This window comes from Mirounga angustirostris, unplaced genomic scaffold (assembly GCF_029215605.1).
Source record: "Mirounga angustirostris isolate CCGP_5_RB_7025 unplaced genomic scaffold, mMirAng1.0.hap1 SCAF_5, whole genome shotgun sequence".
Classification (NCBI taxonomy): domain Eukaryota; kingdom Metazoa; phylum Chordata; class Mammalia; order Carnivora; family Phocidae; genus Mirounga; species Mirounga angustirostris.
In genome coordinates, this window is record NW_026991713.1 from 162,655,231 (window position 1) to 162,678,194 (window position 22,964).

The 22,964-nt window shown below is 59.2% G+C and overlaps 2 protein-coding genes across 5 annotated transcripts in view; one reads left to right on the forward strand and one right to left on the reverse strand.

Annotated features, from left to right (window-relative positions):
• On the forward strand, positions 1 to 13,857 carry RABEP2 (rabaptin, RAB GTPase binding effector protein 2). Of its 2 annotated transcripts, XM_064592935.1 has the most exons (13): positions 8 to 552; positions 1,014 to 1,223; positions 6,038 to 6,195; positions 8,172 to 8,282; positions 8,370 to 8,717; positions 8,946 to 9,041; positions 9,134 to 9,232; positions 10,363 to 10,518; positions 12,047 to 12,224; positions 12,344 to 12,355; positions 12,446 to 12,501; positions 12,731 to 12,847; positions 13,216 to 13,857. In XM_064592935.1, the coding sequence occupies exons 1-13, from the start codon at positions 492 to 494 to the stop codon at positions 13,315 to 13,317; spliced, it is 1,704 nt and encodes a 567-aa protein (XP_064449005.1). In that variant the 5' UTR covers positions 8 to 491; the 3' UTR covers positions 13,318 to 13,857. The 2 variants fall into 2 exon arrangements, with proteins under 2 accessions (XP_064449006.1, XP_064449005.1); XM_064592936.1 differs by lacking the exon at positions 13,216 to 13,857 and having other exon boundaries at positions 1 to 552; positions 12,459 to 12,501; positions 12,731 to 12,819.
• Positions 13,811 to 22,964, reverse strand: part of ATP2A1 (ATPase sarcoplasmic/endoplasmic reticulum Ca2+ transporting 1) — a 14,925-nt gene continuing 5,771 nt past the window's right edge. For 2 of the 3 annotated variants that reach the window (XM_045875231.3, XM_064592931.1), the window contains 16 exons: positions 22,258 to 22,343; positions 21,806 to 22,103; positions 21,498 to 21,664; positions 19,873 to 19,961; positions 19,498 to 19,600; positions 19,144 to 19,275; positions 17,859 to 17,981; positions 17,512 to 17,730; positions 16,471 to 16,806; positions 16,116 to 16,336; positions 15,788 to 15,990; positions 15,517 to 15,602; positions 15,292 to 15,425; positions 15,046 to 15,163; positions 14,771 to 14,888; positions 13,811 to 14,102 (listed from right to left, as the gene is read on the reverse strand). In XM_045875231.3, coding sequence (XP_045731187.1) covers positions 14,077 to 14,102; positions 14,771 to 14,888; positions 15,046 to 15,163; positions 15,292 to 15,425; positions 15,517 to 15,602; positions 15,788 to 15,990; positions 16,116 to 16,336; positions 16,471 to 16,806; positions 17,512 to 17,730; positions 17,859 to 17,981; positions 19,144 to 19,275; positions 19,498 to 19,600; positions 19,873 to 19,961; positions 21,498 to 21,664; positions 21,806 to 22,103; positions 22,258 to 22,343 — 2,459 coding nt within the window. In that variant the 3' untranslated portion in view covers positions 13,811 to 14,076. Of the gene's footprint in view, positions 14,103 to 14,485; positions 14,532 to 14,770; positions 14,889 to 15,045; positions 15,164 to 15,291; positions 15,426 to 15,516; positions 15,603 to 15,787; positions 15,991 to 16,115; positions 16,337 to 16,470; positions 16,807 to 17,511; positions 17,731 to 17,858; positions 17,982 to 19,143; positions 19,276 to 19,497; positions 19,601 to 19,872; positions 19,962 to 21,497; positions 21,665 to 21,805; positions 22,104 to 22,257; positions 22,344 to 22,964 lie in introns of all 3 variants that reach the window. The other variant, XM_045875232.3, reaches the window with a different exon arrangement.

Here is a 22,964-nt window from a genome sequence, read left to right on the forward strand (position 1 = left end):
CGCTCCACCAGGGCGGAGGTGCAGGCAGGCACGGCCACAATTCGCTGTAATGTGAGCCAGGCCCCGGCGGGAGGTGGCCAGGGGACCACGGAGGAGACCGCGAGAGCTTCGCCCCCTTTAGGCTGAGGCCGACAGGCGTCCCGGAGGAGGTGTAACTTGAGCAGACCTTCCAAGGTCACGCGGAAACGCCAGAAGGCCTTTGATGAAAGAACTTCTTCAGGGTTTGAAGGACAGGCGTCCTTCTCGAACAGCGCTGCCCAGGAAAGAAGGCGGGGCGGGGCGGGGCGTGGGCCCGCGGCCGGGCTCGGACTCGGACTCGGACTCGGAAATCTTCGGCCCGGGCTCGGCAATCAGTCCCCAACTCCGGCCGGGGCCTCGAGCCCGGGGCCGGTCCGGAAACAGCCGAGCGGATCCGGAAACAGCCGAGGGGACCCGGAAGGGGTGAGCGCCGTCACCAGGGAGTGCTGGAACCCGCCGTTTGCGCGGAGGCGATGGCGGCAGCTGCGCCGGCGGCCGCGGGCGAGGATGGCCGGCGACGGCGGCCAGGGGCCGGTACGTGAAGGCGCGTCCATGCACGCGAGGGGCGGCAGAGCCGGAGGCGGGGCCGAGCTCGGAGCCGGCGGATGGGGGGGGTGAGGGGGAGACTGGAGAAAGGGGCGGGGCCATGCCGTCTGGAGAGAGGGGGCGGGGCCTGCGGCCACCGGGGGAGGGGGCGTGGTCCGGCGGTCGAGGGGTAGGGCCAGTGGCAGGTGAGAGGTGGTCCAGTGAGGGAAGGGGCGGGACCATTGGAAGGGAGGGTCTAGTCTGGGAAAAGATGGGGGAAGGCGGGGCTCCAGGCCGCACGTGGCATAGCGAGGTGAGAAGGAGGCGGGGCCAGGTGAGCGGGGCGGGGCCAGGTGAAGGTACGAGGCTCGTGGCTGCTGTACTAGGTTGCAGGACTTGTAGATTTGATGGTCTCGGGTACAGCGGGCCCGGGAGTGATGGGAAAAGAGGTTGATCCCCGTCCCCCACAGCCCTGGACCCCCAGCCCCAGGAAGGGGCGAAGGGTGAGGCCGAGTCAGAGGAGCTCGGCCAGCTGCGCGCTGAGCTGGCAGGCGCCCTGGCAGAAATGGAGACCATGAAGGCCGTGGCGGAGGTGAGCGAGAGCACGAAGGCCGAGGCCGTGGCTGCAGTGCAGCGGCAATGCCAAGAGGAGGTGGCTTCACTGCAGGCCATCCTGAAAGGTAAGGCAGAGACTCTTCCCAGACTCCCCGGCGGCCTCGTAAGAGGGAAGTGCACGACAAGCAAGGGGCCAGGGGGCACGGATAGGCTGTGGGCTGGGTTAGCAGGGCCCCTAGCTCAGGGCAGGCCTCAGGGTCCAGAGGAAGGGGTGCCCTTTTCTGATTTGCATAGAGGTGCTTCCCGTGCTCGAAGCAGCTCTGTGAGTTCCAGCTAAGTTTAGCTCCGAGCTTCTACCTGTTCCCTTGCCCGGTGTCATTTCTTGTCCCTCACTGATGACTGATCAACCCTGAAAGATGAGTAGCTTTTCAGTTTCTGGAACCAGCCTCATGTAAGCCTCAATCTCCATGAGTCGAACCCTCTGGTTTCCTTCCTTCCCCAAGCACCCCGACATTGGCACTGCCCCATACATGTTCAGATCTCTCTTCCATCCTCGGTCCTTGAGATGCACCAGCTCCCCGCCCCCCAGATCCCCCAGGCTCTGCTCTTATTTCCCCCCTCTCCATTCAGAGGCCAGAGTCTCTGAAGTAGCTTCCAGCCCCGTCCGAACCCTCTGCTTCCGTGGCCCCTGCTAGAGTGACAACTCCCCTGGACTGTGCCCCAGCCTTCTCGCAGGTCTGGCCCTGTAGCCTGGCCTTGACATTGGCTTCCAGAGTGAACGTCCTAAAATTCCCATCTCACTGTGTCATTTCCTTTTCTAACAACCACTGCTGGCTCCAGACTTCTCTGGGGCTGTATTTCCCACATTTCAGGCATCGACATACCACCTGTGCACCATGGTTGTCTCCTTGCACCACGGTTGTCTCTCCTCGTACAATTTACTCTGTTATCTACTTAGTATTTGTTATTTAAATAGACCCAGTTGGGGGGCTGGGGCGCCTGGATGGCTCAATCAGTTAAGCGTGGGACTCTTGATTTTGGCTCAGGTCATGATCTCAGGGTCGTAAGATCGAGCCCCACATTGGGCACCACGCTGGGTATGGAGCCTGCTTAAGATTCTCTCTCCCCGGGCGCCTGGGTGGCTCAGTTGGTTAAGCGACTGCTTTCAGCTCAGGTTATGATCCTGGAGTCCCGGGATCGAGTCCCGCATCGGGCTCCCTGCTCAGCAGGGAGCCTGCTTCTCCCTCTGACCCTCCCCCCTCTCATGTGCTCTCTCTCTCTCATTCTCTCTGTCTCAAACAAATAAATAAAATCTTTAAAAAAAAAAAAAAGATTCTCTCTCCCCCTCTCCCCCTCCCCGCTTAAAAATAAATCAATAAATAGATCCATTTTTTAAAAACTCATAAACATTTATTTTAGAAGGAACTTCGGGGCGCTTGCCTGGCTCAGTTGGTAGAACATGCAACTCTTGATCTCAGGGTTGTGAGTTTGAGCACCACGTTGGGTGTAGAGACTACTTAAATAAATAAACTTTAAAAAATAATAATAAAGAAAAGAAACTTTCTATCATGTAAGAGAAACTTAAGTGTGTCCTAAATAACAATAGGTTTCCCCCATCATCCAAAAGTCGAGCGTTCCTGTGAAAATTTTCTAAACCAAAATAGCATGTAAAATGAAGGCACAATTACCATTAATTTATATGGAAAATTTTTAAAAAAAAATTTTTTTTTAAGATTCTATTCATTTGAGAGAGAGAGAGAGAACAGGAGGGGGGAAGGGTCAGAGGGAGAAGCGGGCTTCCCACCGAGCAGGGAGCCCGATGCGGGACTCGATCCCGGGACTCCAGGATCATGACCTGAGCCGAAGGCAGTCGCTTAATGACTGAGCCACCCAGGCGGCCTATATGAAAAAAATTTTGAGTGTTCCCAGACCCAAAAACTAACCCCTCTTAGGCTTTTCTGATACCTTACGACACGTTTTGGTAATGTGTGCCCAAGGTGCAGGAGATCGCGCACAGATGCTCGCACAGTCCAGCTCTGGGATGCCGAGCGGCTGCGTGCAGTGCGCTCCGAGGAGGAGCTGGCGGGGCCCCTGCGGCGGCTCAGGGTGCGCACTGCCTCTTTAAGGGCTCTCTTCAAAACAAGCGCCCAGCACTGTTTTCACTTCTTGCCATTGTTTTGGTAAAAGTGAAAAATACTCTTTGGTTTCTTTTAGTTAATAAAAACACGTACCAATGTCGGATTTTTGTAAACGCGAAGTGGTGAGGGCCCCTGGGTGGCTCAGTCGTTAAGTGTCTGCCTTCGGCTCAGGTCATGGTCCCAGGGTCCTGGGATCGAGCCCCACATCGGGCTCCCTGCTCAGCAGGAAGCCTGCTTCTCCCTCTCCCGCTCCCCCTGCTTGTGTTCCCTCTCTTGCTGTCTCTCTCTCTCTCTCTGTCAAATAAATAAATAAAATCTTAAAAAAAAGGAAAGAAAAACATACATTAAAAAAATAATAATAAATAAAAACGAAGTGGTGTAATGTGAACTTTCGAAATGCGGAGCATACCTGTAGTCATAATAAGAGTCAACATTTATTTATTTATTTATCTTAAGATTTTATTTATTTGAGAGAGCGAGAGCAAGAGAGAGCACAGAGGGAGAGGGAGAAGCAGACTCCCCGCTGAGCAGGGAGCCCGATGCGGGGCTTGATCCCAGGACCCTGGGATCATGACTTGAGCCGAAGGCAGATGCTTAACCGACTCAGCCACCCAGGCGCCCTTCAATGTTTATTTCTATTTATTTATTTGAGAGAGAGAGCAGGGGGTGGGGGCAGGGCAGAAGGAGAATCTCAAGCAGACTCTGCGCTGAGCGCAGAGCCCCACACAGTGCTTGACCTTACGACCCTGAGATCATGACCTGAGCTGAAACCAAAAGCCGGATGCTCAACCAACTGTGCCACCCAGGCGCCCCAGTAGTTAAGATTTATTGAGCACTTACTTTGTGCCAGGCTCTGAGTTAAATTCAGAGTTAAATAAATTATGAGTATTTATTTAAGTTTTATTCATTTAAGTCATCTCTACACCCAACAGAGGACTCAAACTCACAACCCCAAGATCAAGAGCTGCGTGTTTTTCCGACAGAGCCAGCCAGGCGCCCCAGTTTATGAGTATTTAATCTTCGTAACAGTCTCCGTGAGGTAGGAATTAGGATCTGTTTACATTTTGCAGGGGAAGCTCTGAGGCCCAGAGAGGTTAGATAACTTGCCCGAGGTCATACGGCTAGAAAGCAGAAGATTGAACCCAGGCCATCTAGAAAGAGAACCTTTAGTTCTAATGTTAGTACATGTTAAATAACTATGCAAATAAAAACTGTTGGGGAGCCTAGAAGTCTCAGTCGGTAGAGCATGTGACTCTTGATCTCGGGGTTGTGAGTTTGAGCCCCACGTTGGGTGTAGAGATTACTTAAAACCTTAAAATTAAAAAAAAAAATATTTGGGGCGCCTGGGTGGCTCAGTTGTTAAGCGTCTGCCTTCAGCTCGGGTCATGATCCCAGGGTCCTGAGATAGAGCCCCACGTCGGGCTCCCTGCTCTGGGATTGAGCCCCGCATCGGGCTCCCTGCTCTGCGGGAAGCCTGCTTCTCCCTGTCCCACTCCCCCTCCTCGTGTTCCCTCTCTTACTGTGTCTCTCTCTGTCAAATAAATAAAATCTTAAAAAAAAAAAAAACTTTAAGGGGCGCCTGGGTGGCTCAGTCAGTTAAGCGTCTGACTCTTGACTCAGCTAGGTCATGAGCTCAGGACTGTGAGATTGAGCCCTGTGTCAAGCCCCTTGTCAGGCTCTGTGCTGGGCGTAGAGCCTGCTTAAGACTCTGTCTCTCCCTCTCCACCACCCCTGACTTGTACATGCACACTCTCTCTCTCTCTCAAAAACAAAAAAAATCTTTAAGAAAAAAGTGGCCCTGGGGCGCCTGGGTGGCTCAGTTGGTTAAACGACTGCCTTTGGCTCAGGTCATGATCCTGGAGTCCTGGGATCGAGTCCCGCATCGGGCTCCCTGCTCGGCAGGGGGTCTGCTTCTCCCTCTGCCCTCTTCCCTCTCGTGCTTTCTGTCTCTCATTCTCTCTCTCTCTCTCAAATAAATAAATAAAATCTTAAAAAAAAAAAAAAGTGGCCCTGTTCCACCCAGCATTCCCCCCACCTCCCACTGACCTGTAGGATAAATTCCAAACTCCTTGGTGTGGCATTCTCGGCCTCGGGAGGTGTCCACTGCCACTGTGTGCCCCCTTTGCAGCATCTGTCCTCGGGCACCTTCACTCCAGCCCTTGCAGCGCGTGCCCACCCTGCCCCAGATACAGCGGCCGCTTTCCCACCTCTGAGCCTTTCCTAGTGCTGGTCCCGTGACTCCCGTCTGTCCTTTGTCTCCTCCCTCACCTCGCGGCGTCCTCTCGCGACCAGGCGGGCAGAGCGAAGAGCTCCTTCCTCTGGGACCCACGAGCCCAGGAATGGTCCTCTTGGGGCTGTTCTCCCGCGGCTTTGTAACTGTTTCCGCAGCTGCCTTCCCCATCAGAACGTGGGCTTCTGGTGTCAGCGTTGGTGTTTGATTCATTCTCTAGTTCCAGAGCCCAGCTCGGACTCTGGTCCAGAGTAAAAATTTACTGTATTATCGGAGGCTGCTTGCTCCTGGTACATATCAGTGGGAATAGAGATCGTACCTTCAGCGTTTATTACGTACCGGCTGGAGGGCTGAACACCTTGCAGATGTCGTCTCGTTTGCCAGCAACTCAGTGGGGTCGTCGTTAGTGTCCCCGCTTTGCAGCCCAGGGCCATCTCCCCACAGAGCCCGCTGTCTCCGTCGCTCTGGTCAAGTGCCTCACCGAGAGCGGCGACGGTAGCGAGCCCCCCTCCACGCCCAGGTAGGGCCAGCACCTGACCCTCCCTCTCCTCGGCCCTTCCTGCCTCCGCAGACTCCATCAGCAGCTACGAGGCCCAGATCACTTCCCTGAAGCAGGAGCGGCTGCAGCAGCAGCGGGACTTCGAGGAGAAGGAGCGGGAGCTGGGGCGCCTGAAGCAGCTGCTGTCCCGGGCTCACCCCCTGGACTCCTTGGAGAAGCAGATGGAAAAGGTTGGGGTTTGGAAAGATGTTGAGGCAGCCAGGGTGGCCGCGGGGCAGAGGGAGTGTTGGCGTCCCATTCCCAGATCACTGGGAGCAGGGCACCCGACGATAATGCTAGGTGTGGCTCGTACTAGCTCTGTACGCGGCCGGGTCCCAGCTCTGTCACTTACTGGCAGGATGGCTGGGTTTGTTTGCCTCCAAAACGAAGGAGATGATGCGGGGGGAAGGGAGGACAGCACTCATGCACTAGGCACGGAGAACACGGCTTGACGGATGCTGGCTCTCCAGTCTTTGCCCATCAGACCCATTTCACAGATGAGTAAGGTGAGGTTCCGAGAAGTTCAGGAAATCTCCCCAGGTTATTGCACAGAAAACAGCAGAGTAGGGATTAAAACATCTAGGTAGCCTGGTTCTGAAATTCTTGTTCCTAATGTCTGTGTCTTATCGCCCCCTTTATTATTGGTGTCCCCGACAGTGGTAGGGAGCTGATTTGCCAAACTCCATCTTTCAAAGCAAGTTCACGTCATTACCTCATTTGATCCTCACAGCAGCCTTGTGAGGTAGGGTAGGTGCTTCCCGCATTGCACGCAGGAGGAAACTGAGGCTCGGGAAGACGGCCTGGGTAGAAAGACAAAGATCAAAATAGGAGCCCAAGAAAGGAGGCTTGCAACCCACAGCTTCCCAGCAGAGGCTGATGCTTGCATTCCCAGCGATCCTAGGGAGCAGTTCCATGGGGGGGGCGGGGTGGGAGGGGGTGAGGGAGAGGGCCCTGCTGAGCAGGAGCCCGGTGCAGCGAGCAGAAGGATGGCAAGCCTAGAGTCAGGCAGTTCAGTCCTGGCCCACCTCCTGCGTTCGGCTATCGGCCACCCAGGGCATGGGCATCCACAGCATGTGTCTTTCAGGGCTTCAGATGGGACCAGAGGTGTTTTGTTTCTTTTGTTTGGGCCATGCAGACTCACCCTGCCTTTTGCAACTGTTCACATAGGGATTTGGAGGGTTAAACTGAGCTTGCTTCAGACAGGTTTTTGAGTGATTTAAGAGGTAGAAATGGCATGGATTGGAAGAGTTTGGGTGACTGGCAGATTGCAGCCTTGGACAGCTGGGTGGGACACCTAACGCCCATAGGAGGAGAAACAGTCTTGTGAGTGGTTCATATTTGGCCGTACCTGGGATAGAGGAGTCAGTGTGACCCCCAGGTGGAGATGGCCAGAGGCCATTGACTGTGCGGGTTCAGCAGGATCCCAGACCTGAAAACAGACCAAAAAGAAATGGCCAGCAATGTGGGGCAGATGGGGGTAAAGGACATATCAGTTAGAATGAGATTTAAAAACCAGCACCAACAGTAGCTTAAATAAGATAGAAGTTTATTTTTCTCAAAGTCTACACAGATAGACATTCCGGGACTGATGTCAGCTCAGTAAGTCATCAGGAACCCGGGTTCCTCTTATGGCACTGTTTTTCCATAGGCAGCTTATTGCCGCATGGCCCAGGATGACTGCCACAGTCCCAGCCATCATATCCACAGTCTAACCATCAAAGAGGAAGAGGAGTAAAGAAAAGCACACCCTCTCTCTTAAGGAGTTGCCCTGGAAGTTTGCGTTAACATCTCATTAGCTGGGACTTAGTCATGTGGCCGTGCTTAGTTATAGGGAAGCTGAGAAATGTAGATGGTGTTGTAGAATTTAGGGCATGTGAGCATCTGTGATAAAAGAAGTAAAACTGGATGTTGGGGAAGGAAAGGGTGAGGAGCAAGCGTGGGCACCAGGCAGGTGGTGACTTCGGCCCCTTTGCGTGCTGGGGGACCTGGGCAAGTTGTGTAAGCGCTCAGAGCCTCTGTGTTCTTACCTTTAAAATGGGGATGGACAGCACTTCTTGGGAGGATTGGAAGGGCCGGCGTGCTTAGAGGGGAGGCTCAGAACAGACCTGAGGGGTCCAGCTGTCGTGGGGGGCGGGGAGGCTGCGGCTGCCTAACCCCCTCCCTCCAGGCCCATGAGGACTCGGAGAAGCTTCGGGAGATCGTGCTGCCCATGGAGCAGGAGATTGAGGAGCTGAAGGCAAAACTGCTCAGAGCAGAGGAGCTGATTCAAGAGATCCAGGTGAGGGGGCGGCCGGGGGGGTGCTGCGCGAAGAGGGGGCGCCGCAGGACCCTGGCCCCCCAGCCTCTTCCCTGCCCGTTCCCCTAGAGACGGCCCCGGCACCCCCCTTCCTTGCACGGCTCTACGGAGTTGCTGCCCCTGTCCCGGGACCCGTGGCCCCCGCTGGAGCCCCCGGAGGAGCCGAGCGGAGACGGAGGCGCAGCGGCCGAAGCCTTCGCCCACAACTGTGACGACAGTGCCTCCATCTCCTCCTTCTCCCTCGGCGGTGGCGCTGGTAGCACCACCCTGCCCCGCAGCCGCCAGGGCCTGAGCCCCGAGCAGGAAGAGACGGCCTCTCTGGTGTCCACGGGCACTCTGGTCCCCGAGGGCATCTACCTGCCCCCTCCCGGCTACCAGCTTGTCCCGGACACCCAGTGGGAGCAGCTGCAAGCGGAGGTGAGCGGAGGGGGCGGAGCAGCCTGCCAGGGCGCGGGCACTCCCCCCCCCCCGCCCCCCCCAGTGCTCACCGAGCACCTGCTGTGCGCACGCGCAGAGCTAGAGCCGGGTTCAGGCGACAGAAGCAGGGCGGCCGGTTGGGAGCCGCCCTCCCACCCCGGCCCCCGCCGAGGTGCCGGAGGCAGGCCTCCACTCGGAGGCCGAGACTGAGGCCGGCGTCTGTGGTAGGGGCGGCAGCTGCAGAAGGACCTGGAGAACGTCAGCCGGGAGCGGGACGAGCTGCAGGAGGGTCTGAGACGGAGCAACGAGGACTGTGCCAAGCAGGTGGAGCCCCGCTGTGTCGCCACCGCCCTGGCAGGGCCCCTGGCTGCCTGCCTCCTGGCCCCGACCTCACCGTCACCTCCTTCCACCCACAGATGCAAGTGCTCCTGGCCCAGGTCCAGAACTCAGAGCAGCTGCTGCGGACCCTGCAGGGGACCGTGAGCCAGGCCCAGGAGCGGGTTCAGCTGCAGATGGTGAGGGCTGGGGGCCGGGGCACGAGGGACAGGAGGGTGACGGGAACTGGCTGAGAGGGGCACGCGGAAAGGTCAAGGCACCTGTCCTGCCCAACCCCCACCCCACCCCACCCCGCACCCCCAGCCACTCCGGCTGCACCCTGGAGTCGGCGTCGGGTGCATAGAAGGTTTCTAGGGCCCCGGGCGCTGCAGTCGGAGCAGGGGTTCTGTGTTCCCGCCGTGCATCAGCTCGGAGCCCCTGCCTTGCCTCCTTGAAATCCAGATGGTGGGACCTAGCTTGCAGAGTCGTGAGTGAGGCTTAAAAGCGAGGCTTGCAAAATCGGATGCTCCCCAAGCCCGGACGGGAAGTGTAAATGATTCAGTCGGGCCAGGTGTAGACGGCAAAGAGCAGTGTGGCAAGACGGGAGGCCCCCTTGGCTCTGTGACGGGAGCCGCGTGGGAATGTGAGCTCGATGCTGCCACATTTTCTGATTTGTCCAGAGAAGCCAGAAACCCGGGTACTTCTGTATGTCGCCCTGTTTTTATTTATTTTTTTAAGATTTTTATTTATTTGAGAGAGCGAAATGAGAGGAGAGAGAGAGCATGAGATGGGGGAGGGTCAGAGGGAGAAGCAGACTCCCCACTGAGCAGGGAGCCCGATGCGGGACTCGATCCTGGGACTCCAGGATCATGACCTGAGCCGAAGGCAGATGCTTAACCGACTGAGCCACCCAGGCGCCTCTGCCCTGTTTTTAAAGTTGGTAACTAATTGTAGCTGTTAAAAAAAACCCGTATGGACCCAATAAAACATTCGAGGTGGCCTGCCCCTCGTGACCTCCGAGCCATTGAGAAGAGTGTATGAAGAGCTTGGGGGTCAGGGGCGCCTGACTGGCTAGTTGGGGGAGCATGCGACTCTTGATCTCGGTGTCGTGAGTTTGAGCCCCACGTTGGGCATAGAGCCTACTTAAAAAAAAAAAAAGCTTGGGGGTCAAAGGCACTCAATAAAGGGTGCTTCTTCCTTTCTCAGCAGAGGAGGGCGTGGGCTTTCTGGCCGTCAGTGGTGTTGGGAGGAGGGTTCAGGCTTTGGCCTCACAGGCCACTGGCAACACCCTGTCCCCTCTCATCCCCTCCTACTAACCGTCCGTCCCCAGGCGGAGCTGGCCACGTCACACAAGGGCCTGAGCCATGAGGTGAAGCGGCTGACTGAGGAAAACCAGGGGCTCCGGGCCGAGCAGCCGCCGTCTTCAGCCCCCCAGGGTCTGGAGCAGGAGGGGGGCCACGAGGAGTCGCTGCCCAGCTCGGTGCCGGTAAGGGGAGCGTGGGTGCTGAGAGCCCGGGGCCGCCCCACTGGCCCTTGCCCTGCACACACGGCAAGGCAATGGCCTGCGACCAGGGCGCTTGGGGACAGACCCGGGCTGCTGTGTATGCGCTGCGTCACCTTGGCCCACCCCCTCGACTCCTCGTCTGAGAAATGGGAGCACGCCCCCTTCCCAGCCTTGGCGTGAAGAGAAAATGAGTTAGTGGAACGCGTGACGTGAAGGAAGCCGTAATAGGGTTGGTTTGTTATTTTTAAGTGAGACCCACAAAATTGATCATTGTCTTGGTTATAAGAAGCTGTCCCCACTGATCTGTGCGCGGCCTTTGTCAACTGAGTTCATAAGGAGCGCGCAGAGCAGCCGGATCCTTTGCCTGCCCCGGAGCCACAACGGCTGCCTCTTGACGTGCCATCCCGTGCTCCGTGCTTCTGCGGCTGCAGGCCTGCCCTTGGTTGCCCTGCCCTGGTCGCCCTGCCCTTGATCATTCTTCCCTTGGTCGCCCTGCCCTTGGTCGTTCTTCCCTTGGTCGTTCTTCCCTTGGTCGTCCTTCCCTTGGTCGCCCTGCCCTTGGTCGCCCTGCCCTTGGTCGTTCTTCCCTTGGTCGTCCTTCCCTTGGTCGTCCTTCCCTTGGTCGCCCTGCCCTTGGTCGCCCTGCCCTTGGTCGTTCTTCCCTTGGTCGTCCTTCCCTTGGTCGTCCTTCCCTTGGTCACCCTGCCCTTGGTCGTTCTTCCCTTGGTCATCCTGCCCTTGGTCGCCCTGCCCTTGGTCGCCCTGCCCTTGGTCATTCTTCCCTTGGTCACTCTTCCCTTGGTTGCCCTGCCCTTGGTCGTTCTTCCCTTGGTCGTCCTTCCCTTGGTCGTCCTGCCCTTGGTCACCTTGCCCTTGGTCGCCCTGCCCTTGGTCGTTCTTCCCTTGGTCGTTCTTCCCTTGGTTGCTCTTCCCTTGGTCGCCCTGCCCTTGGTCGTTCTTCCCTTGGTCGTCCTTCCCTTGGTCGCCCTGCCCTTGGTCGTTCTTCCCTTGGTCGTTCTTCCCTTGGTCATCCTGCCCTTGGTCGCCCTGCCCTTGGTCGCCCTGCCCTTGGTCGTTCTTCCCTTGGTTGCTCTTCCCTTGGTCGCCCTGCCCTTGGTCGCCCTGCCCTTGGTCGTTCTTCCCTTGGTCGTTCTTCTCTTGGTCATCCTGCCCGTGGTCGTCCTGCCCGTGGTCGCCCTGCCCGTGGTCGTGCCCTTGCTCTGTTTTGGTTTCTGTTACACAGACACGCCTGCCTCAGCAGCGGGGTGCTAACTTTGGTGGTTTGAGCATTACAAGGGTGTCCTGCTCGGGGGATGGGGGGGCCTTCCCTCGGCCCCATGCGTGGGGGTCCTCCGGGCCTGGTGGTGTGGCTGCTATAAAACCTTCACTTCCTCGTGCTGGGTGCTTAGGTTGTTCCCCTTTTAAGTTTCCTCCCTTGGCCCGCACCCCCGGGACGGTGGCCCCTGTGGCCCCCCCCCCGCCCCCCGGCAGTGACCGGCCTCCCCTCCAGGAGCTGCAGCGGCTGGTACGCCTCACGAGGCAGGAGGCGCACGCCCAGCAGCAGGCCCGGGAGCACGAGGCCGAGCGCCTCCGGATCGAGATCGTGACGCTCCGCGAGGCGCTGGAAGAAGAGACGGCGGCCAGGGCCAGCCTGGAGGGGCAGCTGAGGGTGCAGCGGGAGGAGACAGGTGAGGGACGGGGCGCGGGGCCACCCCGGCCTCGCTCCCGGGGAGGCCAGGAGCAGGCAGCGAGGAGCCGGTGTGTAAGAAGGAGGAGCCTTGACCTCTCTTTTTTCCTTTCCGCACAGAGGTGTTAGAGGGTGAGTAGGGGCCGGAGCCCGGCCGGGCCGGGCGGGGCGGGAAGGAGGGGGGCCGTGGGCCTGACGGCTGGCCCCTGCCTGACTTCCCAGCCTCCCTGTGCAGCCTGAGGACGGAGATGGAGCGGGTCGAGCAGGAACAGAGCAAGGTGAGGCTGGCCTCCAGGGCCGGACTCGGAGACGGCGGAAGACCCTCCCCGGCCCCTCCTGCCCTTTCTGTCCCCGTGAGGCCCGGTGGCAGGAAGCCGTGAGGCAGCCACCGGGCCCGGCCCCACGGAAGACGTCAGAGTCAGGGGTGGTGTGGAAGGGGCTCGACCGTCCACACCCTGCATGTCCCCGTGCGGCGTGAGTCCCCAGCCCTGCATCCTTTCCCCCCAGGCCCAGCTCACAGACCTGCTCTCAGAGCAGAGGGCGAAGGTGCTGCGGCTGCAGGCGGAGCTGGAGACCAGCGAACAGGTGCAGAGGGATTTTGTACGACTGTCCCAGGCCCTGCAGGTACGGGGTGGCCCCTTCCCCTCAGGCGGCTCGCCCTAGGTCCTCCAAGGACAGCCTCCCAGTTAGGGGCGTCCTCGTCCTCCTCCCGAGGCTGGCATCGTCCTTCCCCCTGGGCTGTTGCTCAGAGGCAGCGGAAGACCTCGGGCGCCCGTCTCTGCGGCCCGAGCGAAGCCCGCGGCCCGAGCCTGGCGTGCGGCGCCTGCCCCTGCCCACACTTGTCAGGCCGCTCTCTTAGGACCCGTTTCTTCCCTTGAATCCCCGTTTCACCGTGGGCTGGGGAAGGCGGGGCCCCTGGGGGGGCGGGCGGGCGGGGCGGGGGCGGCATTTCCCCACCAAGGGCCCTCTTCCTCCCTCACTGGGCCCCACAGGTGCGCCTGGAACAGGTCCGCCAGGCGGAAAGTCTGGAACAAGTGCGCGGTATCATGGATGAGGCGCCCCTCAGGGACATCAGGGACATCAAGGACACCTGAGCGGCTAGAAGCCACCCACCTTGGGGGAGACTGTCTTTCCCCGCTCCTGAACCCAGAGGCCTGGGCTTTGGTGGGGGGGAGGGTCTCAGGATAGAGTCTTCATCCCCTCCAAGCCTGGGGTTGGGGTGCTGGGGCCACCACTGCCCTCTCTCCAGCACCTCCCCCCAGGGGTGGCTGGCCTCCTGCTCCCAAGGACGACACCTGGGCCGGAGTCCCAGCCCCCCTCCAGGAACCAAAGGTGTAGGCTCAGCCCTGTGGCTTTCTGGCTGCCATGCTGCCTCCTGGGTCCCAGCCCTCCTGCCCCCCCTGCCGCCCCGCCCCAGCCAGACCGGCAGCCGGGCCCTGGGTGGTGGCTGGGAGCCTCTGGCCCACGGCAGCCGGTCCCTCCACACGCGCACCCTGGGACAGGCAGCTGCTTTCTGGACTGCATGACACTAAGATGCTTGTCCCCAGGGGCCCGACCCAGGCCCCAAGACGTGCACAGAGGCAAGACCAGACTTTTCTGTCATTTATTTTCAATAAATAAGCAGCTCAGCTCAATCCGTCGCCTTGTCCCTGCAAGCCCCATGGGGTTGGGGAGGGGAGGTTTTACAAGAGCAGAAGGGAAGGTGTGCTGTCGAGGAGGGTGGAAAAGTGAAAGGGACCCTCGTGTTTATAAACAAAACCGTCGGGGAGAGGAGGGGACGTGGGCGCCTGTGCCACAGCTCTGGCCAAAGATGCGTCACTATCAGGGTGGGGAAGAAGGGGCAGAAGGAGTGGTTACTTCCTCCTTTCATCTTCTGGATCTGGAAGGAGAGGGAAGAATGAGGCAGGGGGCAGGAGGGGAGAGGAAGGGTCCGTCCCAGGCTCTGTGGCCCCTCTCCCCGGCACACTCACCTGGAGGGTCGCCCCGGACTCACCTGTGTCCCAGCCCCCACTCCTCCCCGGCCCGGCAGCCCCGGCAGCGGACAGCTCAGCCCCAGCCCCGCAGCCCCCAACCCCCAGCCCTGCAGCCCAGCCGGCCCAGCCCAGCCGACCGCGCGGCCCAGGCCGCAGTGCGCCCCGCCGGGAAGCCTGGCCGCGGCAGCAGGAGCTCCAGGGGGAGCAGCGAGCGCAAGTGACCTCGAGGGGGAGAGGGGGGCGCGCGGGGGGCACAGCAGCTGGGGGCGAGGGCGAGGGGGGGCGATACCTGTGACACGGTTCAAAGAGGTGGAGGAGGGGGGGGACGGGTTATCCTAAGGCCAGAGAGGACAGAGAGACAGAGTTACGGAGGGAGAGGCGGGAGCGGAGGGCCAAGGAGGGCTGAGGAGGCTGCGGGCGCCCGCACAGGTGCAGGGCCATGGGGGCCCGGGCAAGGGATGCCGGTCCTCTCAGGGCCAGAGCACCCCGCTGGAAAGGAAGGGGGGGCAGGCGCCTTCGCAGCGCAGAGGGAGGGCCTGGGGCGAACGGGGCTCGGCGGAGGGCCGCGGCTTACCCTCCAGGTAGTTCCGAGCAACGAACTTGAGGAGCTCATCGAGCACAATGACTGGAAAGGAGATCTTGAGGACCATGAGCCAGTGGGTGAGGTCCAGGGCCTGGAGCTTGAAGATCATCTGGGAGGGCGGGCGGAGGTGGTGAGGACCAGTGTCCCTCTTGGGGGGGGGGCCGGGCGGGGGCCAGGGTTCCCGCACCGCCCCAGCCTGACTCCCTCCTCCCTCTGTGCGCACCCCAGCCCACAGAGGCTCCCCGGGCCCCCCCGAGAGGGCTCACCGGCAGAGGGTCGACGTAGAGGATGAGAAAGTGGAGGGACATGGAGAGGCAGATGGAGCCCAGCAGCCAGATGTTCACCCAGGGGGGCATCCGCAGGAGGGACTGGTTCTCAGACAGGCTGTGAAGGGGAGGCCAGGCGGAGCCCAGGGTGGGGGACAGCAGAAGAGAGCAGTGGTGAGCAGAGAGAGGAAGGGGGAGGACACAGCGGCCTCTGGAAGGCGGCCGGGGCGGGCGGGCAGGCCCCACCTGTTGAGGGCGTTGCACATCTCGATGGTCACCAGCACGGACAAGGCCATGGTCATGGGCTCGGAGGCCTCAAAGACCTCGCAGTCCAGGCCCTCAAAGTCAGGGTTTTCCTCGTTGCACTGCATGAAATGAGTCTGCAGGGGGAGGAGTGAGGAGCTGGGATCCCACAGAAGCCTCCGCGCCTCCCTCCTGCTCCCCGCCCTCCTCCCTCCTGCGTCCCCCTACCAGCTGGCTGTAGGTGACATGAGGCCCGTCATCTGCGTACAGGAACCACCAGGCTGCTGCTCCCACGGTGGCCGCACCCACGTAGCCTGCGGTAGAGAGATGGGAGTTGGGGTCACAGCTGGGGGACGGGAGGTGTTGAGGGCTCGCGGCCGCCAACGGCTTGTTGAGCAAGAGGGCCCATCGGGGTGGCTGCCCCAAGGGAGCAGGTGTGCCAGAGAGGGGGTTAGTCCCAACGGTGGGGAAGGAGTGCGGGGTCCCCCTCTGGCCTCACCCCCAATCGCCATGTAGCGGAAGAAGAGCCAGCCACTGATGAGGGGCTCCTTGGGGCTCCGGGGGGGCCGGTCCATGATGTCCAGGTCTGGTGGGTTGAAGCCCAGCGCCGTGGCCGGGAGCCCGTCGGTCACCAAGTTCACCCACAGCAGCTGCACAGGGATCAGGGCCTCGGGCAGCCCTAAGGCGGCGGTCAGGAAGATGCTGCCAGAAGGAGGCAGTCCCGTGTCCGCCCTGCCTCCGGGCCTGTGGCCGACCCCCCCCAGCCCCGCCAGCCCACCCCACCGCCCCGGGTTCCTCCCGGGCGCCCGCCCGCCCAGGCCGCTCACCAGACCACCTCGCCCACGTTGGAGGAGATGAGGTAGCGGATGAACTGCTTCATGTTGTTGTAGATGGCGCGGCCCTCCTCCACCGCGGCCACGATGGTGGAGAAGTTGTCGTCGGCCAGGACCATCTCGGAGGCCGTCTTGGCCACGGCGGTGCCGGATCCCATGGCGATGCCGATCTCGGCCTTCTTCAGGGCGGGCGCATCGTTGACCCCGTCACCTGTCTGAGGGCAGAACAAGAAGGTGGGACGCAAACCCTCCTTGGGGGCTGATCCTCCCCTGGGCATCTCAGTCCCCCCCGGGCCCCACCCCCATGCGCCCCCCCCCCCAGCCCTGCGCAGCCCCGCCGTCCGCTCACCATGGCCGTGATCTCATCATAGGACTGCAGATACTCCACGATCTTCGACTTATGGGATGGCTCCACGCGGGCGAAGCAGCAGGCTCGACGGCAGGCCTCCCGCTGCTCAGCCAGGGGCAGGTCGTCGAACTCCCGGCCGGTATAGGCTCGGTCGGCCACCTCCTCGTTCTCCCCGAAGATGCCGATTCGCCGGCAGATGGCAATGGCTGTGCCCTTGTTGTCCCCGGTGATCATGATGACTCGGATTCCAGCGTCCCGGCACAGCTGAATAGAGCCTGTGACCTCCTTGCGGGGTGGGTCCAGCATGCCCACCACGCCGATGAATGTCAGGTCCGTCTGGGGAGACGGCCGAGAGCGACAGAGTCAGGGAAGGACTCGGAAGATGAGCTAGGAAGGAAGCTCAGGGGTCAGGGGGATGGTGGGAGATGGGGCCTGGTATGCAAATCTCAGTGGGGCCTCGTAAGCCCAGGGGCAGGAAACGTTCCTTGTTCACATGCATGCCTGCAGGCCTGGCACTGCCTGGCCCAGCGGAGGTGGCTGCCCGTGGATATTTCAAGGAAAGAACTAGAACTGGGAGTTAGGGCAGTGGTTTCTGCCTTTGGTGGGGCCACTCACTGGTCTACAGCCCTCAGCCAATCCAGGCTACCTGCCGGGCCACTGGGTCCCGACGAGAAAACGAAGGGGTGGACTCTAGTGCTCTATGGAGAGCCGGTCCCCTGCAAGGTAAGGCCCGGGCACCAGAGCGCAGGTCTAGCCCCGCTCTCGCATCGGGAGGATCTCACTTATGGAACCACGCGCAGAACCGAGAACGCCCAGGGACCACCTGGGTCTCTGCTCTGGCGGCAAGTGCCTCACCTCATCCCGGACAGGCTCATGGCCACCGGCAGAATAACCCTGGACCAACTAGATGGTTCCTATAGTCCTTCCAGATTCTAGGTTCTTTCCTGTGATTTGAGGGGATGTGACGCAGCAGGACCTGACACAGGTGGAGCCGGGGGAGGCGGATGACTTGGGGGTGAGGGGAGGCTTCCGTCTGCTCACCTCATACTCCATGAACTTGGCAGAATCCTCCAGGATCATCTCCTCTCGCTTCGGGGGGGTGTCCCGGGTGGCCAGGGCCAGGCAGCGCAGCGTGTCCCGGCCAGTGCCCCACTCCTTGATCACCGACAAGATCTTGTCCTTCACCGGCCCCGTCATGGGCACCCGGGTGGTGCCAACTCGCACGTAGTTACAGCGGTCAATGACCCCTTCGGGGGCGCCCTAGGAGACCAGGAGAGCTTTCAGAGACCATTGTCTCTCTTCCAGGGTACAGTGATGGGGAGCAGGGATAGGAGAGGGCTCCGGGATTAGGAAGACAAGGGGGACTGAGGCCCATTCTGATTTCTGACCTTGACAAACATCTTGTTGCCCACAGCAGCCCGGGATTTGGCTGGGGAGCAGTAGACAGACATGGACTTCCTGTCCCGGGAGAACTCCAGGGTGAATTCCTTCTTCATTAGCTGTCGGATCACCTGGGAAAGAGGAGACGGAGACGGAGAGGGAGAGGCCAGACATGAAATTGGTGGGATGAGAATGACGATGCTGTGCTAGAAGGGCAGAGTCCCAGACCCCTTAAAACATAGTCAAAAAGAATCTGGAGGTCAGAGCAGACCACAAGCCAAGTCTCAGACTGGAGCTCAGTCTGGTGCAAACAGAGAGAACTTCAAGACTGGTGCTGCCGCTTTCTTACAGTGTCTAGTTTAAAGCACGACTGAAACAGGATGGCACGATATGGTACCGTCTAGAACTTTCAGTGATGGTGGGAATGTTCCCTAATCGGAACCATCCAATACGATGCCACTGAGTACAGTTATTCAGCATGGAAAATGTGTCTGGTGTAGCCAAAGAAGTGAGTTTTTACTTTTATCTCATTTTAATTAATTTAAATTGAAGTAACTACACATGGGCTCCTAGAGACGTGTTATGGGACAATGCAGACCTACTGCCTGGCATGCAGTAATAAACACGCCACAAAAATGAACGCGAGCCTTTTTCACCAAATGCATCATAGAGATTTCAAAAGAAAACAAGAATAAGAGTAACAATAAATAAAAAATCAGGTGATGTTTATATTAGCATTCGTAAATTTCTTCCACGTACTCTCTACTGATAGATATATCTATTGTTTTCATTATTCCTGTCCTATTAGGTCAAGCAGCAATGGGTGTCTTACGTATATAAAAAAGAGAAAACAAAAGAATGAGGAATGTGAAAAACATAATATACAAGAGGAGCGTAATATACACATTAAGGAAATATTAACAGCAAAATTTTAGGAACAGAGTGGGGTTTGTTCACGTGGACAAGGGAAGCACCGCGATGGGTGGCCAGTCTCTGTGCCCGGCGCCATCCCTTCCAGCTAGGGACATAACAGGAGGAAGGGTCATCGAGGCGGGCTGCAGCGAGGTGGTGGTGAGGGCGCATCGGTCCAGGGGCAGGAGGGCCTACCCAACGTTGGCCTGGCCAAGAACAGCTGTGGAGAGGCCGGCTGCCCGTGCTGGCTGCAGTCCCCACACGGGGCACAAGGCCCTGCCCAGCCGGACTGGCGGCCTCTGCCCGCTGAGGGTCCCTGGGTCCTGGCCTGTGTGACCCGAGGCCAACAAGGGCCCCGTGGGAGGGAGCACCCAGACTCACCGAGTTGCAGGCATTGGCCCTCTCCACCTTCGAGAGGTTTCTCACGTCTGTGTTGAATACATTCATCTTCTCCACCAGGGTGGTGAGCGCGGTCTCGGTGGCCTCGCCCACTTTTTCATAAACACCTTTGGTCTGAGAGGACAGAGGAGGAAGAAGCAGTAAGTGCCCTGCACTCCCGGCCCCTTGCTCCCACCTTCCCCCTAGAACGGGAAGGGGGCCAGCCACTCCCTCTGCCTTCCACCCAGGAGAGGCCTTGGTACAGAGCGTCCCCTTCCCACGTGGCCTGGTGCAGAGGCCTGGCCTCAGCCAGCTGGAAGGGGACAGAGGGGCTGCGTCAGGGAGCGAAGAGGTTACCTCATTGAAGTCCAAGGAAGAGTCATTGCAGAGGGCACAGATGGTGGCCAGCTCCACCAGCCCATCGTACTGCCCTGAGCGGACTGGCTTATCATTCTTCAAGCTGGCAGCGGGGCGGGGAGGAAGGAAGGCAAAGAGACAAGTAGAGGAGAATAGGGACCGAGACGCAGAGAGAACATGGGGAAAGTGGCGAGGGACAGTCGGGGACGTGGTCACTGATGTGGAGGCCACTCAAGCGGGAGAGAGAACAAGGTCGGGGAAGGAAGAGGAGAGAGAAAGGAAGATAAAACTAGAGGGAGGCCCCCGGGGAAAGAAGTGGGGGGTGCTGTCTGCGGGGGCCACGGGGAGCTGAGGGGAGGGCTTCCGGGGACTTACACCTCTCCTTCTGGAGCGTAAGTGGAACCAGTGATGGAGAACTCGTTGAGGACACAGATGTTTCCGTCCACCTTGTCGATGATAAACATCTGCAGGGAGAGGGGCATGGGCACAGGTGTCTAGCTGTCACCATCCCCGAAGGTGGTCGGCACCGAGGGGAGGCCGCTGCCCCGTCCCTCTCCCGGCCACCCCTGCAGACTAAGCGAGCCTCCCCGTTACTCCCTTGCCATCATCCTCCATGTCTGGTGCTCGTGGCCTCCAAACAAAGGGCCCTAGTTTCTGCAGGCCACACTGGAGGCTCCTTTGGACAAGTCAATAAAAGGAGGCGTGCGCAACAAGGGACACGAGAGCCTGTGGCCCCGCTGTCGCTCCAGCCGCTCGCGGCCAGATCTTTCCCGTTTTGCAGGAAGAGCCTGCAAAATTCAGGGTTTTTTCCTGTGAAATCTCTTGACTTTCAAGTGAGGGCAATCAATTCATTTTTATGAAACAGGGCAGGAGCCCAGTTGCAGGAGCCTGCGGTCTGGCTTTGAAGCCTGGGCTTTGGAAGGTCCCGGAGAAGAGCAGCCCGCCCTGAACTTCGGCCTGCGGTGGGAGGGATGGGGCTTCAGATGGGCTCGAAGAGACAACGGTTCTGTGGTCAAGTAAGTGTGCAAAATGCTGGGTGAAACGAAGCGGAATCCCCCCTCTCTTGACGATCATCCTTCTCTGAGGCTTTCAAGTGCGAGCGAGCACGGGGGTCTCCTCAAGGAGCACACGGTACAGCCCTTCTCGCCCTGGTCTGACCGCACAGCCCTCGAGTCTCAGAACAACAATGTATGCTTCATGGACATGCTCTCTCACAGAACCCTGTTTAGGGCAGGGGCTCTTTGCCCGGGTCCCTGGATGATACCCCCTCTCCCGAACCCCGACCCCTTGCCAAGAGGTGTGGGAACATCTTGGATGGCAGGGGAGAAAAATGACCCCTCTTATTTTCTCTCTGACATTGAGCATTTCCTCCCAATCACGAATGCAAGCAGCGGACCACATCGATATCCTCAGCGCCTGTGACTGCCAGCGACAGGCCCACAGCTCCTTTCCTAACACATCGCACTGTTGCAGGGCCCTCAAAACAGCTCACTGCTTGAGCACCACTGGACCTGCTACGGAATGCATTAGCCCCAAAGCAGAGGGGTGACCGCGGCACAAACGTGTTTTTAAAATATTTGGTAACTGTATTTCAATTGCTGGTTTCCTCCATAACCCAGTGCATTTTTTAAACAAGGGTCCTGTGTATTTTATTTTATACATTTAAACTACCATCCCGACAGAAGGTCCAGACTGCCGAAGAGTCTAGGGCGCAGAAGAGGTTAAGAGCCCTGGCTTAGGAAATGCTGTTCAAGATCAGTGGGGCTGGGCTGCCCAGGCCCTGCCACGGACGACCAGTCTTGGGGCTGGGGGGCAGAGGGGCCCCCCCCACTCTTCCTTTTCACAGCTGGTAGGGTGGCAATCTATGCCTGCCCTCTGCGTATTTCCTTCCCCAGCCAGAAGGAGAGGCTGCCAGGGCTGAAGGGCTGACCCCATCTTTGGAGGGCTCATGTCACCCCAAAGGCCGTCTTGGGAGTGGGAGTCGCCCACCCTTCCCTGACCTTGCACACAGACATCTGGTTGGTGGTGAGGGTGCCCGTCTTGTCAGAACAGATGACAGAGGTGCAGCCCAGAGTCTCTACGGAGGGCAAGCTCCTCACGATGGCATTTTTCTTTGCCATCCGCCGGGTGCCCAGGGCTAGGCAGGTGGTGATGACTGCAGGAAGGCCTGTGGGGAGGAAGGGGAGGGCGTGAGGGACAGCCCCCTAGGAGGTCGGGTCCCTTGGAGCCGGTAAATGTTACCCTACTTGGAAAGGGGGCCTCTGCGGGTTCGATTAGCGCATGGCAGGATAAAGGGAGCTTGCCATACCTTCTGGGATTGCGGCCACAGCCAGGGCCACGGCGATCTTAAAGTAGTAGATGGCCCCCCGGAACCAGGAGCCCCCATGGACAGGATCATTGAAGTGGCCAATGTTGATGAGCCAGACGGCCACGCAGATGAGGGAGATGACCTTGGAGAGCTGCTCCCCAAACTCATCCAGCTTCTGCTGCAGGGGGGTTTTGTCCTGTTCTGTGGCGGCCATTTGGTCACGGATCTTCCCAATCTCAGTGCTCACACCAGTGGTGGCCACGATGCCCAAGGCCTTGCCAGCGGCAATGTTGGTACCCTGAAGGGCGGACGGGAGGCGAGGAGTCGGGCGAGAGGCGACCCTCCTGCTGTACCCTCCCAATGGTGGGCCTCATCTCTCCTCGTGCTGCCAGGTCTCTCCCCCACTGGGGCCTCTGGCTTGAGCACATGACAGCTGGCCCCACATGGCTCACCGAGAAAAGCATGTTCTTCTTATCCTGGTTGACAGCTCGGGGGTCAGGAACAGGGTCTGTGTGCTTGATGACAGATATGGACTCGCCTGCGGAGAAGGAGCCAAGAGGTTTTCAGATGACATCATGTCCTCCTCCCATCCTTCCCAGCCCTGACTCCGGCCCTGCTTGGCAGGACAGGGCCTGGTGAGGACCAAGCAACAGTTCTGGAGGGAGGCTGAACTCTGGCAAAAGCACATGGGAAATCCATCACACTTGGAGTAAAAAGACCTTGACCCGAGCCCCAGCTTGACCACTTACAAGCTGCATAATTGGGGATCACTTAACCTCTGTTCTCTGTAAAATGGGGACGATAATATATAGACTTCAGAACCAGGTCTTGGCGAAAGTCAAAGAAGCTTCTTTATGGGACGGGGCATGGTCAATGACAGAGCACGTTCCCGGGAAGGAGACGCCCCCCCCTCACTCCACTGGGCAGGGGCTCAGGAGCCACCTCAGGCCAGCCCAGCCTTGCCTCCTTGGACCACAGGGAAGGCTCGCTGGCTCTTCACCCTCTCTCTCGCAGTGGAGAAACAGAAGCAGCTGTGGTTTTAAGTGCATTTGGACCCTCCATCTTGTCCTGGAATCTATGGTTCCTCACTTGGGGCTGGGGGGGCGGGGCGGTGCTTTTGAGGCAACAAGACAGCTCTCTGGATGTCTGAATGTCCATG